The 16,065-nt window shown below is 47.0% G+C and overlaps 1 protein-coding gene across 3 annotated transcripts in view; it reads left to right on the top strand.

Annotated features, from left to right (window-relative positions):
* ATAD5 (ATPase family AAA domain containing 5) overlaps positions 1 to 15,897 on the top strand; it is a 66,216-nt gene extending 50,319 nt beyond the window's left edge. For 2 of the 3 annotated variants that reach the window (XM_068263224.1, XM_068263222.1), the window contains exons 22-23: positions 3,179 to 3,337; positions 9,088 to 10,662. In XM_068263224.1, the coding sequence (XP_068119325.1) occupies positions 3,179 to 3,337; positions 9,088 to 9,166 (238 nt within the window). In that variant the 3' untranslated portion in view covers positions 9,167 to 10,662. Of the gene's footprint in view, positions 1 to 3,178; positions 3,338 to 9,087; positions 10,663 to 15,747 lie in introns of those variants that run through there. The other variant, XM_068263223.1, reaches the window with a different exon arrangement.
* The last annotated feature ends 168 nt before the right edge of the window (positions 15,898 to 16,065 follow it).

Genomic DNA, 16,065 nt, shown 5'->3' with positions numbered 1-16,065 from the left:
CCGCTTTAAGTAACTGGCCCAGAATGAGCAGAAAATCAGATGCTGTGGCTCTGGTCTAACTCCGCTGGCTGCATGCTTTTTTGCAGATCTCTAAACTGAAGAAAAAAAGACTAAAGCCCAGCATGATGGCCAGGCAACTGGCATTAAAGGGAATCTTCAGTGACATTTAAAAATACTTTAACTTACCTGGGGCTTCTTCCAGCTCCCTGGACTCGTACTGTGCCCACAACCACGTCCTGCTCCCCTCCAGCCAGCAGCGGTGACCACATGCAAAGCTGTCCTGGCATGCATGTGCAGTCCCAAGCTACACGCACCCTGGACACACTCCCACTGCTGGGTGCGTTATGAGCAGTATGTGGAAATTGCTACTGGGACCTGGGTGCGTGAGGCTGCGCATGTGCAGTAACCAAGCCAGCTTTGCATGGGGACTACACTGCTGGACAGAGGGGAGCAGGAGGACGTCGTGGGCACAGTAAGAGTCCAGGGGAATGGAAGAGGCCCCAGGTAAGTGAATATCTTTTTTTCCATTTTACTTAACCTCCCTGGCGTTCTGGACAAGCTAGGCTCGTCCATAGACGCCGGAGGTCGCCGCTCAGGCCCCGCTGGGCCGATTTGAATATTTATTTTTTTTAAAACACGCAGCAAGCACTTTGCAAAGATGGCTGCTTCCTCTGGCCGCGGCTGCGCAGTCCGCCTGGCCGCGAGTGCGGCTGCGCAGCTCTAGGGCCAACCCCCTGATCCACGCTACGTAGCGTGGATTGGGGGGGGTTGGCCCTAGGGCTGCGCAGTCGCGGCCAGGCGGACTGCGCAGTCGCGGCCAGAGGAGGCAGCCATCTTTGGAGAGGCAGGAGAGCCCGGGCCGTGGGGTCGGGAGCCGGCCCGGGGGAATAATGAGCGGGGGGACCCGGCGGATCGGCACGGAGGGCGCGGACGGCGTCCTCCGTGCCTGAAACGACGATGCAGGTAATTAACTTTTTTTCCTCTGTTGGCCTCGTAAGTCCTTTAAAGAGAACCCGAGGTGGGTTTGAAGAATGTTATCTGCATACAGAGGCTGGATCTGCCTATACAGCCCAGCCTCTGTTGCTATCCCAAACCCCCCTAAGGTCCCCCTGCACTCTGCAATCCCTCATAAATCACAGCCACGCTGCTGACAAACAGCTTGTCAGAGCTGGCTGTGTTTATCTCTATAGTGTCAGTCTGCTGCTCTCCCCGCCTCCTGCAGAACTCCGGTCCCCGCCTGCATCCCTTCCCTCCCTGCTGATTGGAGGGAAGGGATGGGGCAGGGACCGGAGCTATGCAGGAGGCGGGGGAGCAGCCGAGACTGACACTACAGATGTAAACACAGCCTCACAGCACGGCTGTGATTTATGAGGGATTGCAGAGTGCAGGGGGACCTTAGTGGGGTTTGGGATAGCAACAGAGGCTGGGCTGTATAGGCAGATCCAGCCTCTGTATGCAGATAACATTCTTTAAACACACCTCGGGTTCTCTTTAAGCCTCCCTTTAATGAAGATGGCAGCCTCCATAGTCCTCTCTCTCACAATGTTATCTCACGACCTCCGGGTTACTTACTGTATGTTAAAATATACAAGTCTATACAAATCGGATCGGTATGGGAGGAGTGCAAGGGGGGAAACCTTACCTGTCCACAGAAAACAGTGAAGGTGGCCATACACCATGTATTCTTTTTATATCTTTTTTAAATCCAATCAATTTCCTTAATTGATATTGTTTGAAAAGTTAAACCAACCCACCATACTCTATTCTATCTTTTCTAAATCAAAATGTTCCACCACAGTCAAAGGATCTGAATTTTGGGAAAATATATGAATAGTTCTCTATTTAAAGTGGAATATAACCCAGTATTTCTTCTTTGCTCTAAAAGATTATTTATAGCATATGATATACTAGCGCAATGTTTTTTTTTTTTAGTAAAACAGCATTTAAAGGGTTACATCACAGGATTGACTTTTTTCTTCTGCAGGGGCTGCTGCATCTGAACTGATGATTAGCTTATCTTCTGTATATATTCTTTACTTGATACAATTAAGTAAACATTCTCTGGCTGTGCAGAAACTTATGCTAATGAGTCCTGGAGTGAAAGACCGGTCAGAAATCCCTGCTGCTGCATTTACAACAGAATTACAACAGTTATGAATAAAATGCACCAGCAGCTTTCAAAGTAAATAAACTGAACTTTGGAAAGTTATAATTTATAAATGAATTATAATACTTGTGCACAAAAGCAAATATAATTGTATGGGTTATAAAAAGTAGGAAAACACATTTTTGTTGAATATTTTGTCAGTTTTAAACCGCTTTAAAAAAAAAATTCTATACAATCAATTTTTTTCAATAAAACAGAAACTAGAAAATTGCCCGTTATGGTTGAATTCTGAATAGCCACCTTAAAGGATACAGGAGGTGACATGAGATAGACATGTGTATGTACAGTGCCATGCACACTAATAACTAGGCTGTGTTCCTTTTTTTTTTTTTTTTTCCCCCTCTGCCTGAAAGAGTTAAAAATCAGCCATAAAGCACTTTCCCAGCAGGAAATTGCATCAGAAAGCAGGAAAGAGATAGTCAATCACTCATAGATTTTAGTTCTGGCATACTTCAATGAATGTGTCATTGAGCAGAGACCATGTAGCAGTAAAAACTTAAATAGTAGATTTAAAAATAAAATGAAACTGGGATATCTAAAAAAAAGTCATTTTTTTAGGAGGAGGAGGGTAGATACAATTGTTTCTCATCAGTATATTTTCACCTCGGGTGTCCTTTAAAGTGGTATTGATGCTGAGCATGTCATGTGTAGATATTCAGTTTGAGGCATATGTTCAGTTTGATAGTTTTGTAAGGCTTTGATTTGCTGTGATCACTTTCTGCTAAAGCCTACATAGCACACAGAAGTGGCACGGTGTGTGAGAGCAACATATCGGAGCCTTATAAACCTGATGATAGTGAGCAGTATGTGATGGTGATATCGGGCAGCTCCCAGCTGTACATTGCAGTTGTATTGATCCGCATGGGAGATGACGTCACACTTGGATAGCACACAATGCAGAATGGAAAATTGCATCACAGCTTCTACACAAAACGATAAGTGCGATTGGCTGGAAATTTTGTGGCTTACAAGCCTTCTCTATCTAATGGTTGTAATATTGTCACATTGCAGCACTGTGGAGAGGCGTCGGTCCCTGGTGAGGAAAGTGTTCTCTAGCAGAGGTTTCTCTGGCCTGGGGAACAGACAGGTGAATGTGACGGAGTACCTGCCTGCCCTGCGCAGCATTTGTCGCCTAGAGAAGGAAAAGGAGGCTGGGAAGACAAAGCGGAGGTGAGATCTATTCCTATTCTTGGCTCTCCTGTTACTTCTTTGCCTTGTCTGATACCCTGACTTGTTATACTCTGCTGCCTCCTTTGCTGAGGTTGCTGGGCCAAGAGAGGAGGCCATTAATACTGTATATCCCAATGTATTGTGTTTATGCTGTCCTCCTGTAGGGGGTGCTAGAGTATAGTCTGTTGCACAGCTGCATCACCGTTTTCACTAGTGTGTTTACTAACACCACAGCCAATTCTTCCACATTTTTAAGTTGGTTCCAAATCTATTTAAGAAGTAAAGCATCTGGGATAAGCTAAGCGAGGTTGTTTTATTTTACGGGTTTGCTTAATATTTGTATGAATCTGCCATTTAATTTGAATAAAGTTTAGCTATTCAACACTGACAAGTGCATTCTTTGACTATGCCTGTCATTTACTGTAGTGCCCAAAGGGAGACCCTGGCCTTTTCTTTCATCTAATTTACACTTTGTGTGTATGTGTGCCTTTTTAATAGTGGTACCATCCACTAAGTCTGAGCACCCTCATGATCTGGTATAACTTGACACCATAACCAGTGCAGAGCACTTTTTTATAATTCAAATTATCAGTTGTATGTTGCCTTTAACAAACCTGGGGGGGGGGGGGTTGGAGGTACTTACCTCAGCCTCTGGATGAACCAGAGGCTTCCCAGAACCTTGTAGAGCCCACCCTTCCAGCGCCCGTTTGCTCTTCATCCCCTGACCGTGGACGAGCACATCTGGTCTGCCGATGCAGAAGTGAGGTCCATGCTTGCTCAGTAGAATGAAGCTACGCGTGCATGGTGTTCTCCTTCATGCATGAGCGCTTCATTCCACTGGCTACGTTTTACTTGCCCATGCTCAGTCCAGATGTGCCAGATGGTGGGCGGTAGGAAAGATTTGGAAAAACACACACACACCAGTACACACACACACACACACACACACACACACACACACACACACACACACACTCACTATGCTGCAGGTTTTCTTTTAAAGAGACACTGAAGCGAGACTAAATCTCGCTTCAGCTCTCATATATAGCAGGGGCACGTGTGCCCCTGCTAAAACGCCGCTATCCCGCAGCTAAACGAGGGTCCCTGACCCCCCCCCAACCCACCCCCCGCAAACCTTGGTCGCAAGTTGGTCGTAGATTTTTGCTTCCTGGAGGCAAGGGCTAACGGCTGCAGCCCTGCCTCCCAGCGCGTCTATCAGACGCGCATCACCGCCTTTCCCCCTCTCCCCCGCCCCTCTCAGTGAAGGAAGACTGAGAGGGGCGGGGGAGAGGCGGAGAGACGCGCTGACAGACGCGCGTGGGGCAGGGCTGCGGCGGTTAGCCCTGCCCCAATGCGGAAGCGGTCCCCCGCATTACGGAGGGGATTTGGGGGGACAGGGACCCCCGTTAAGCCGCGGGATAGCGGCGTTTTAGCAGGGGCACACGCGCCCCTGCTATATATGAGGTCTGAAGCGAGATCTATTCTCGCTTCAGACTCTCTTTTAAGTGGTGGGCGTTTTTTGTGTATGGTTTATCTAGTAAGTTTTGCATGAGAAGCATGGTTTGCGGAGCGCCCTCTGCTGGTGTATATGCGGACCACATAGGGGATAGTACTGGAGGTGGGGTCATCTTTCCTCCATTCTGCGGGCTGCCATAAAAATCCTAATTTATGATGAAGTTTTTTTGCCTCACTACCCTTGGGCACAGTACTGTAATACTATCTGTACTTCCTAAAGGGGTGGCCTGCTGCTCCCTATGTTGGTCAGTGGATGCTAATAATAATTCTGAGTGTGTATACATTTATGTAGCTTGAAAATGAGCCAATCAAATTCCACTGCTCCTTTTCATTGGAGCATTTCAAGTTGTAGAAGTGTGCACAAAATTTTAAGATTTAAATTATTTTTTAGCTAGTGTGGATCCTTACTGCAACTCAGTGACTGTGATATGTTCCTGAGGCTCCAGGGGCAGATCCAACACATCACATTTATTTATTTATTGTATTTATAAAGCTCCAACATATTACGCAGTGCTGTACATTAGTTTAGGTTACAGACAATATTTAGGGGTGACATACAGAAAAATGACAATACCTGAATACAAGAAAGACCAGATCACACAGCACAGTATGAGTACCAGGTAATGCTTAGTCACTGGAGGGGAGCATGGAGATTAGGCAAGTTAGGTTCCCTCAGATGCATAGCATGGGTTCACAGTAATGTAGGTGCATGATCAGGTAGGACACAAAAGGTGGGGGACCCTGCCCAAAGGCTTACAATCTAGAGGGAGAGGTAAGGACACGAGAGGTAGGAGACCAGAGTTCAGCTGTGGGTTTAGAGCACTTGTGAGGGGTAGTAGGCCAGAGTGAAAAGGTGAGTTTTGAGGGCTTTCTTGAAGATGTGGAAGGAGGGGGCTGCCCTAATGGGTGGAGGTAGGGAGTTCCATAGTGTTGGAGCAGCTCTTGAGAAGTCCTGGATGCGGGCATGGGACTGGGTGATGCGGGGGGCGGTTAGGCGAAGTTCATTGGAAGAGCGGAGTGAGTGGCTAGGTGTGTACCTCTGAGTAAGATCGGAAATGTAGATTGGACAGGTTTTGTGGACAGATTTGTAGGTCAGACACAGTATCTTGAATCTGATTCTGGACTGGATAGGAAGCCAGTGGAGGGATTCAAGGAGGGGATCCGCCGTGGTGGAGCGATGGGAGCAGTGGATAATTCTGGCTGCCGCATTCATGATGGACTGCAGTGGGGCTGTTCGGGTCATAGGGAGACCAGACAGCAGGGCATTGCAGTAGTCAAGGCGGGAAATTATAAGGGCATGGATGAAGAGTTTGGTGGTGGCAGAGGTCAGGAAAGGGCGAATCTTACAGATGTTACGAAGGTGGAAGTTGCAGGACTTTGTGAGGTTTTGGATGTGGGGAGTGAAGGAGAGTGCGGAGTCCAGGGTGACACCCAGACAGCGGGCTTGAAAGGTAGGGTGAATGGTAGTGTAGTTAACAGTGACATGCACATCTGGGAGGTTTATGGATGTCCGGGGTGGGAAGATCATAAATTCTGTTTTGTGTAGGTTTAGTTTCAGGAACCTAGCGGATAGACAGGAGGAGACCTTGTCCATGGTAGTGGTGGATATGTCAGGGGTGTGGAGGTAGATCTGGGTTTCATCTGCATACAGATGATAGTTAAATTTAGAAACAAAGAAAAAAGTAAAGAATGTCCGTGCACCTTCCGTCTTGCAAAACAATTTGTATTGGTAAAAATGGTGACAATTCACATTTGCAGTACAAACTTTTCTTGATATATTCAATCAATCATACTTATGGAAAAAACGCTGGGTGTAGCTTACGTGTCCCTCGGCGTGAGGCAGGTTGTGCAGTTGGGAGGTGGGTGTCGGGCACTAGGTGGGAAAGCGACGGCCGTTTCGCGTCTGGATGACGCTTGGTCACGCTGCGTACCACTGCAGTGCGGGGCCGCCATGACTTCGTATAAGAGTAGGGCAAAGTCCCGCCTCTTCCTGTCATGACGTCCCCCTTTGGGCATAGGCTGTCAGTAGTAGAGGCGGAAGTGCGCGGCATGCGTTCCAATAGGCGGAAGTATTTGTTCCAGCCTATGGGTACCTATGCGGACCAAAGTCCGCCTGGACGCGTCTCCAGGGGGAGGGGTATTATCCCATCCTATAGGAGTTAATGCGGGTACCAATCCGCATAACGCGTGTGGGAAGCAGGACATATGCATAGGGCCAATAAAATAAATGGCCTGCAGTGCATAATATCAACATTGAAGGGATACTGTAAGGGGGTCGGAGGAAAATGAGCTGAACTTACCCGGGGCTTCTAATGGTCCCCCGCAGACATCCTGTGTTGGCGCAGCCACTCCCAATGCTCCGGCCCCTCCTCCGGTTCACTTCTGGAATTTCTGACTTTAAAGTCAGAAAACCACTGCGCCTGCGTTGCCGTGTCCTCGCTCCCGCTGATGTCACCAGGAGTGTACTGCGCAGACACAGACCATACTGGGCCTGCGCTGTGCGCTCTTGATGACATCAGCGGGATCGAGGACACGGCAATGCAGGCGCAGTGATTTTCTGACTTTAAATTCAGAAATTCCAGAAGTGAACCGGAGGCGGGGCCGGAGCATCGGTGAGCGGCTGCGCGGGCACAGGATGTCTGCGGGGGACCATTAGAAGCCCCGGGTAAGTTCAGCTCATTTTCCTCCGACCCCCCTACAGTATCCCTTTAATCCTGTATCCCACTTGACCCATGGAACTTCTTGACCCACTTACATCGCCTATACAAACTGACGGCTATGTGAATGCCTCCCAGCAAGATTTTAATTACACTTTTATACACTGTCACTTTATTCACATAGCCGTCAGTTTGTATAGGCGATGTAAGTGGGTCAAGAAGTTCCATGGGGCAAGTGGGATACAGGATTAATGTTGATATTATGCACTGCAGGCCATTTATTTTATTGGCCCTGTGCATATGTCCTGCTTCCCACACGCGTTATGCGGATTGGTACCCGCATTAACTCCTATAGGATGGGATAATACCCCTCCCCCTGGAGACGCGTCCAGGCGGACTTTGGTCCGCATAGGTACCCATAGGCTGGAACAAATACTTCCGCCTATTGGAACGCATGCCGCGCACTTCCGCCTCTACTACTGACAGCCTATGCCCAAAGGGGGACGTCATGACAGGAAGAGGCGGGACTTTGCCCTACTCTTATACGAAGTCATGGCGGCCCCGCACTGCAGTGGTACGCAGCGTGACCAAGCGTCATCCAGACGCGAAACGGCCGTCGCTCTCCCACCTAGTGCCTGACACCCACCTCCCAACTGCACAACCTGCCTCATGCCGAGGGACACGTAAGCTACACCCAGCGTTTTTTGTCACCATTTTTACCAATACAAATTGTTTTGCAAGACGGAAGGTGCACGGACATTCTTTACTTTTTTTCTTTGTTTCTAAATACAATTGTTAGTTTCCTTTATATGGTGCGGAGCACACGTCTGAAGGCACATTCTGGTACAAACAGTGGATATAGCAGGACTGCATAAGGGAATTTACCTGTGTATACCCTTTAGCTCACAAAGCAATTCTGTGGGAAGTGCCACACCATACACCCCCTTTTTTCTGAGTTCATTCAGATGATAGTTAAAACCCATGGAGGAGATAACCTTGCCAATGTAGGATGTGTATAGGGTGAACGGTAGGGGGCCAAGGACTGAACCTTGGGGGATTCCCACCGAGAGGTGGTTGGACGAGGACTCATTGAAGGCTGTCGTGAAGGAGCGGTTGGAGAGGTAGGATGAAAGCCAGGACAGGGCAAGATCGTGAATGCCCATGGACTGGAGGTGTAGGGGATGATCTACTGTGTCAAACGCTGCTGAAAGGTTAAGGAGGAGGAGAATGGAGTATTTACCTTCAGCTTTAGCTAAGGCAAGGTCATTGACCACTTTGGTGAGAGCAGTTTCGGTTGAGTGGGCTGGCCGAAATCCAGATTGCAGTGGGTCTAGCAGTGAGTTGGCATTGAGGAACTGGGTCAGGCGTTTGTGAACCAGACGCTCAAGGAGTTTTGAGGCAAAGGGGAGGAGGGAGATAGGACAGTAGTTGGAGGGTAGCGAAGGGTCGAGGGAGGGTTTCTTAAGCAGGGGTAGTACAGTGGCCTGCTTGAAGTCTGAGGGGAAGGTGCCTGTGGATAGGGAGAGGTTGAACAGGGTAGTGATGACCAAAACTGACTTTACTGTGTTGTCTTCACAGGTTTCTCCATTATTTAGAGGGAATCCATCTTGAGCTTCGAAAAGAAACGGTGACTGACTTGGCAGGAGATTTCCCATAATGCCCAGCTACATTGTATGTACTTCCTGTGAGGAGCTCAAGACGTTTTACTGATAACTGGTGTGCTATTAATTTATTCCCCGCTGACTATGGTATTATGAATAATATGATTGTGAAGTGTATGGAATACGCACAGCTCATCCCGTATCCAGTCCTGGGATGACTGGAAGAAGAAAGGACAAGGAACATGACTGTGAGGTGTATGGAATATACGCACAACTCTTCCTATATTCAGTCCTGGGGTGACTGGAAGAGGAATGAAGGAATATGGCTGGGAAAGTGTATGGCAAACACACATCTCTACACAGCCCTGGGGTGACTGGAAGAATGTGGAGTACTCCATGGCAAAGCACACAGGAGCCAAATACAACACTATTCTTCACATTAACTACAAGATAAACCTGTCTGACTACATTTAATAGAACCATGTTTCCAGCAGCAGCCAGTAAACCCCCAGATGTGTGAATTAGAGCATGACTGAAGCTGTTCTGTGGAGCACAGGGTTTTCCATAGTCAGTCATTAGTTTCCTCAGGTCTTGGTGTACTCTCGTCTTTCTATTAATGATGTACTCCTATCTTCCCGAGGTCTTTCTCTCCTCCAGTTAACTCTACCTTCATGTAAACCTGTGCCTGTCCCCTTTTCTCTTCCTGGTAATCCTTTATCGTTCTTCCAGTTAACCCATTGCCTGTCCACAATCCCTACTGGATGTCAGTTGGCATACCCTCTAGTCAACCTATGGCTGGTGCCACTGTCCTCCAGTTCACCCTTTGCAAACCCAGATGGCCCTGTCATCCAGTTAACCTTATTTTATTTTGTCAGACCCCAGTCCATGTCTTCAGTCAAATTTTGTTGTCCCTTCTGACTAATTAACCCTGTATTTCTCCAGGTACTTTTCGCCTCCAGCTAATCCTATAGCCACCCCCACCACCATCCGTTCTTCTAGAAAACCATTTGTCAGTCCCTCTCTTCTTTAGCTCTCTTGTAGTAACCCTTTTCCTTCCCCCCCACCCGTCCCCCATTCATTCTTTGTTGATGCCCTGCTGCAGGTCATCTCCAGTTAACCTTATGTTGGGCTTTCTCTCCTCCAATGAATCCCTTGTTTGACCCTTTCTCCCCTTTAACCCTTTAAGTGTTCTCCTTACTCCTTAGGCGATCCGGCAGTTTCTTCCTATTTGACGATCCCGGTCTACTCTATTTAATTGATTCAGTGGGTTGTCTTTCTCTGGTTAACTTGGTTAACTCGGTCATCTTCCTCAGTCCATCTCCTACATGATGGGAGTGATGTTTGTGCGTAATAAGTCTCTGCACTGCACTGTATATTGCGTAGCCAGCACAATCAGATTGTACAGTTTTGTAAACAGTATTTTCTACAGATCCTTTTTGAATGTCATTGTTTTTAATGCTTTTATCGCTGGCTCAGATTTTTAATGTATCACACAATTTGTTTGTTCTGGGAAATTAAAGGAGGTTTTGAATAAAAAGCTAGCTACCTCTGTTGCCTGAGTGAGATAATATGGTGTATACTAATCGTGGGGACTGAAGACCAGCCATGAGATCTAGCCTTCTGCAGACTGCCATGAGACACAAGAACTGATGGCCAGCCATGAGACACAAGAACTGATGGCAAGCCATGAGACACAAGAACTGATGGCCAGCCATGAGACACAAGAACTGATGGCCAGCCATGAGACACAAGAACTGATGGCCAGCCATGAGACACAAGAACTGATGGCCAGCCATGAGACACAAGAACTGATGGCCAGCCATGAGACACAAGAACTGATGGCCAGCCATGAGACACAAGAACTGATGGCCAGCCATGAGCTCCAGCCATGTGACATGGGGACTGATATTCAGCCAGGTGACACAGGGACTGATGACCAGCCATAAGATCCAGCCATGTGACATGGGGACTGATATTCAGCCAGGTGACACAGGGACTGATGGCCAGCAATGTGACACAGGGACTGATATCCAGCCATGAAATCCAGCCAGGTGACACGGACTGATGGCCAGCCATGAGATCATGTTGTCTCGCACACACTAAAAGATCAAACCCATTATCTCTAAGGGGAATGCATCAGCTGGAAAGAGGGATGACACCCTCTGTACAATGTTCAATCCAAAAGAGCTGGCAAATCCAAGGTGAATCGTTATTAGTTCATATAAAACATATAGCCAATGTTTCGGAACCACGTAGGGCCCCTTTGTCAAGGCACAATTTGCTTAAGCGGAAAAAATCTGCTGCTGTAATCAAGCTCCTGTACGGCTAATGGGAGAAGACTCCTCTAGACACTCGCGCAGTGATGTGTACTCAGCAGGTGGCAGCAGCACACCTGCTGCCACCCGCTGAGTGCAGATCGCTGTGAGTGTTATAGAGGAGTCTTCTCCAATTAGCCGTACAGGAGCTTGTTTACAGTGGAAGATTTTTGCCACCAAGCATTGTGCCTTGCCATTGTCAAAAACCTGAGCGGTTCTTGCCTTTTTCATGATTGCTAACTCAGTAAAGGACCAGCCCTTAAAGCGTTGCTATCGTATAAATTCGGCATAGCAGGGTCTGAACCCTCTATAACAGTAATTATAGAATGACGGTATACCTTGAAATGAATCCGAGCACTCAGTATATTATTTTATGTAAAACATTGTATTTGCTTATCATACAGCATATATACAAAATATGAACAGTTCCAAGTAGTGTTTCCTTCTAACAGTATTCCATCTTATCAAGGCTTTATAGCCAAACGATCATCAATCTTCTAAGTACATTCAAAAAAGAATAGAACAGTTGTGTTATGTAGAATAAGATCAAAAGTAGTCTCATCTGTATCGATAGCTGTGTATCTAGTAGCTGTGTAAAACTTCTAGTAATCTTCTTAAAGAAATAGCATAAAAAATTGCTTCTAAAAAAAACTTCTTGCTAACATCTTAACAGTACTTAATGCTGAAAAATTAATAAAGTAAATCACCAGAATATTAAGCATAGTACCCCCTTCTCTGTCATCTCTTCAGCATCTAGAACCACGTGTAGGAAGGTAGCTTCTGCCTCGTGTGTCTTCTTAGGAGATTGGTAGGCTTGTTTCAGACGCAGTTAATTAAAAATGGACGTCACCAGCTATCTTGTTTGCTGGTTGACTTTTTGCCCCAGACATTGAACTTCCAAACAGTAAACAATATCATTTATGACGCATTTCTGATATGTCCTTCTGCTAATTAGTTTGTGTCTCTTCTTTCCCAGAAATAAGATTGGTCAGGTTGACACTAACACAGACCAGTAATAGTCTTCAGCAATTTAAGGCTTATTGAAACATTACAGGGCTTCTAATAAACTTATTTAAATATAAAGCTTATTATATAATTCTTCTTAAAACAATCATTTAAGATTAATTGCATATTAAAATGTAATAAAAAATCATTTTCTATATATTTGCCTTTCTTAAGAAGATATAAATATAATATTTTCAACCGCCAGATGTCACCATATTAACGTCTTTACCTAATTGGGAAAACCCCTTCTTTTTGTTTTATATTTTATGAGGCCTGTTCCCAAATCATAGCATATGTTATCAGCTAGCTGCGATGGCCTTGTAATAAGAACACGTCAACAATCCACCAGAACCAAAACAATCCCACGAAAATGTTTCACTGGCCCAAAGCATCACTGGCAGAATCCAGCATTTAACTGTATTTCAAAGTATTCAATTATATTATCTGTAATTATGTAGTTTAACAATAACCATTATTTCCTTATAAGGACTGTATTGATCATTATTTAGAATATATATATATATATATATATAATATATAATATTCTGCTACAGTAATGTGACTTGCTTTTCTGTTTTTAAAGATTCTTGTAACATAAACAATGTTTTGGCTTCTTGTAACTAGAATAATCTTGTAAGCTTCATAGCCTGGAATATGCGGAGATGTCTCAGAGCAATATTTTAAAAACAGTACTCTAACATTACAGTTTACAATTACATTTTGCATAGAACTTTAAAACATACATATGACGGCTTTTCCTGCATAAATAAAACTGCTAAAATTCTGACACCATCAGTCCCTGTCACATGCCTGTCTGCAGAAGGCTGGATCTCATGGCTGGCCATCAGTCCCTGTGTCACCAGGTTGTCTGCAGAAGGCTGGATCTCATGGCTGGCCATCAGTCCCTGTCACATGCCTGTCTGCAAAAGGCTGGATCTCATGGCTGGCCATCAGTCCCTGTGCCACCAGGTTGTCTGCAGAAGGCTGGATCTCATGGCTGGCCATCAGTCCCTGTGTCTCATGGCTGTCTGCAGAAGGCTGGATCTTATGGCTGGCCATCAACCCGTGTCTCGTGGCTGCGTGTCGATAGCAGGCCGTTTACATCTCCACTGTCACTCTCTCTCCGCTCCCCAGCCTCCTCTATATCCCTGCCTGGGTCCCTTCCCTCCAATCAGCGGGGAGGGAAGGGCCGCAGGCAGGGAGCGGCGACAGAGGAGGCTGGGGAGCGGTGAGAGTGACAGTGGGGATGTAAACAGCCGGCTAGCGATGTCGCTAGCACGGTGGTTTGATCTATGGGGGATAGCAGAGTGTGGGGTTAAGACAGTATAGCAACAGAGGCTGGGCATTGTATGCAGACCAAGCCTCTGTGTGCTAATATGATACTTGGAACCCACCTTGGGTTCTCTTAAAGATTGTATTTGTTTTTCTGCTATTACCTTGACAAAGGGGACCATTAGTGGCCCTGAAACGATTGTTGGCCTAAGCAGGTCAGACATTTGTTGTGCATGTATGTGATGGGGCAATAAACTTCACATTGATTGTCCCTGAAAGTCTGTGTGTGGACTCCTTCATCGAAAGTATATGAAAGGCTTGTACACACGCACTACATGTGGCAACGACTGGTCCGTCAGATCCTCCCGCTGGGTCTGACGGACCCGTCGTTGTGCGGCCGTAGTGCGCGTGTACAAGCCTTTAACCTTACAGGAGCTTGATTACAGCAGCAGACAGATTTTTTTTCCTTTCCCTCGTGCAAATTGTGCCTTGACAAAGGGGCCCTACGTGGTTTTGAAACATTGGTTATATGTTTTATATGAACTAATAACGATTCACCTTGGATGTGCCAACTCTTTTTGATTGAACATTGTACAGAGGGTGTCATCCCTCTTTCCAGCTGATGCATTCCCCCTAGGGATAATGGATTTGATCTTTTTGTGTGTGCGAGATAACATAACTGTTAGGGACTGATAGCCAGCCAGGTGATGCAGGGACTGATGGCCAGCCGTGAGATCCAGCCAGCTGACGCAGGGACTGATGGCCAGCCGTGAAATTCATCCAGGTGGCGCAGGGACTGATGACCAGCAATGAGATCCAGCCAGGTGATGCAGGGACTGATGGCCAGCCATGAGATCCAGCCAGGTGACACCGGGACTGATGGCCAGCCATGAGATCCAGCCAGGTGACGCAGGGACTGATGGCCAGCCATGAGATCCAGCCAGGTTACGCAGGGACTGATGGCCAGCCAGGTGCTGCAGGGACTGATGGCCAGCCATGAGATCCAGCCAGGTGACACGGGGACTGATGGCCAACCATGAGATCCAGCCGGGTGACGCGGGGACTGATGGCCAGCCATGAGATCCAGCCAGGTGACGTGGGGACTGATGGCCAGCCGTGATCCAGCCAGGTGACACAGGGACTGATAGCCATGCCATGAGATCCAGCCAAGCGATGCAGGGACTGATGGCCAGCCATGAGATCCAGCCAGGTGACACAGGGACTGATGGCCAGCCATGAGATCCAGCCAGGTGACGCAGGGACTGATGGCCAGCCATGAGATCCAGCCAGGTGACGCAGGGACTGATAGCCAGCCATGAGATCCAGTCTTCTGATGACAACCATGTAATACAGGGACTGAAGGCCAGCCTTCTGCAGACAGCCTTGTGAAAGGGACTAGGGTTGAGCTCCACAGTTCAGATTCTACGTTACAAACTAAATGGAGCCTTTAAACTTGTGGTAGGGGGGTGGTTAACTCATCCTTGTCGCGGCCTATAGCTGTTGCGCTCCACAGCCTATTGCCTCTCTCCAATCCTTCCTCCTCCAAACCCAGAAGGAGTCGAAGTGACTAAACACGTCGTAGAACACATCAGCTTTAGGCAGCAACAAGGCTGAGCTAACACCCCCCTGGCCCCACCACAAATTTAAAGGCTCTGCTTTGTTTGGCATGCAGAATCGAAACTGCAGAGCTCATGCAAAAGGGCCTGTTTTCACTACAGCAAGTCACACGGAAATGCTGCCTATATGGACAACAGTGTCCTAATCGCATGCCATTGCGATTCTGCATCACTGGAAGTTCCTGCGTGCGTCCTGCAAGGCTCAGTGGAAACCTGCCCATACGGGGACTGATGGCCAGCCTTCTGTTGGCTAACCATGATATCGTATCTTCTGCAGAGAGCCTTGTAATATTTCACCAGGAGATATGTGACTGGGCTGAGGCAGCCCACACATTTCCCACCAATACCTTATGTATCCAGATAAGGCACATTATAAATCTGATGCAGCCGTGCTAAGATTCTGACATGTATAACGCTTATATTTTCTAGCATTCTGCCATGTAGAGCTGCCTTTACAGTATTCATCCAATTCCATACAGCCTGATTGTTAGTATTGAAGGCAGGAAAGCAGGTATGTGAGATGTCGGGGTAGCTGATTGATATGGAAATATGTGCCTCCTCCACCTGCAAGCAGTACCTATAAAGACTTCCTTTTTTTGTTCTCCCAACAGTGGTAGTTTATATTGTGTTTGGTAACAGTCGGCGGTAAACGGCCATCCCATAATGCCCAGTATGACCGCTCACCAAAGTTAGCATACCAAGGGCTGAAATGACCACGTTTGTGAATGTGAGTTCAGAATGGCTAAT

The sequence above is a fragment of the Hyperolius riggenbachi genome, chromosome 12 (assembly GCF_040937935.1).
Source record: "Hyperolius riggenbachi isolate aHypRig1 chromosome 12, aHypRig1.pri, whole genome shotgun sequence".
Taxonomy (NCBI): Eukaryota; Metazoa; Chordata; class Amphibia; order Anura; family Hyperoliidae; genus Hyperolius; species Hyperolius riggenbachi.
This window is presented reverse-complemented; position numbering and strand designations above follow the sequence as displayed.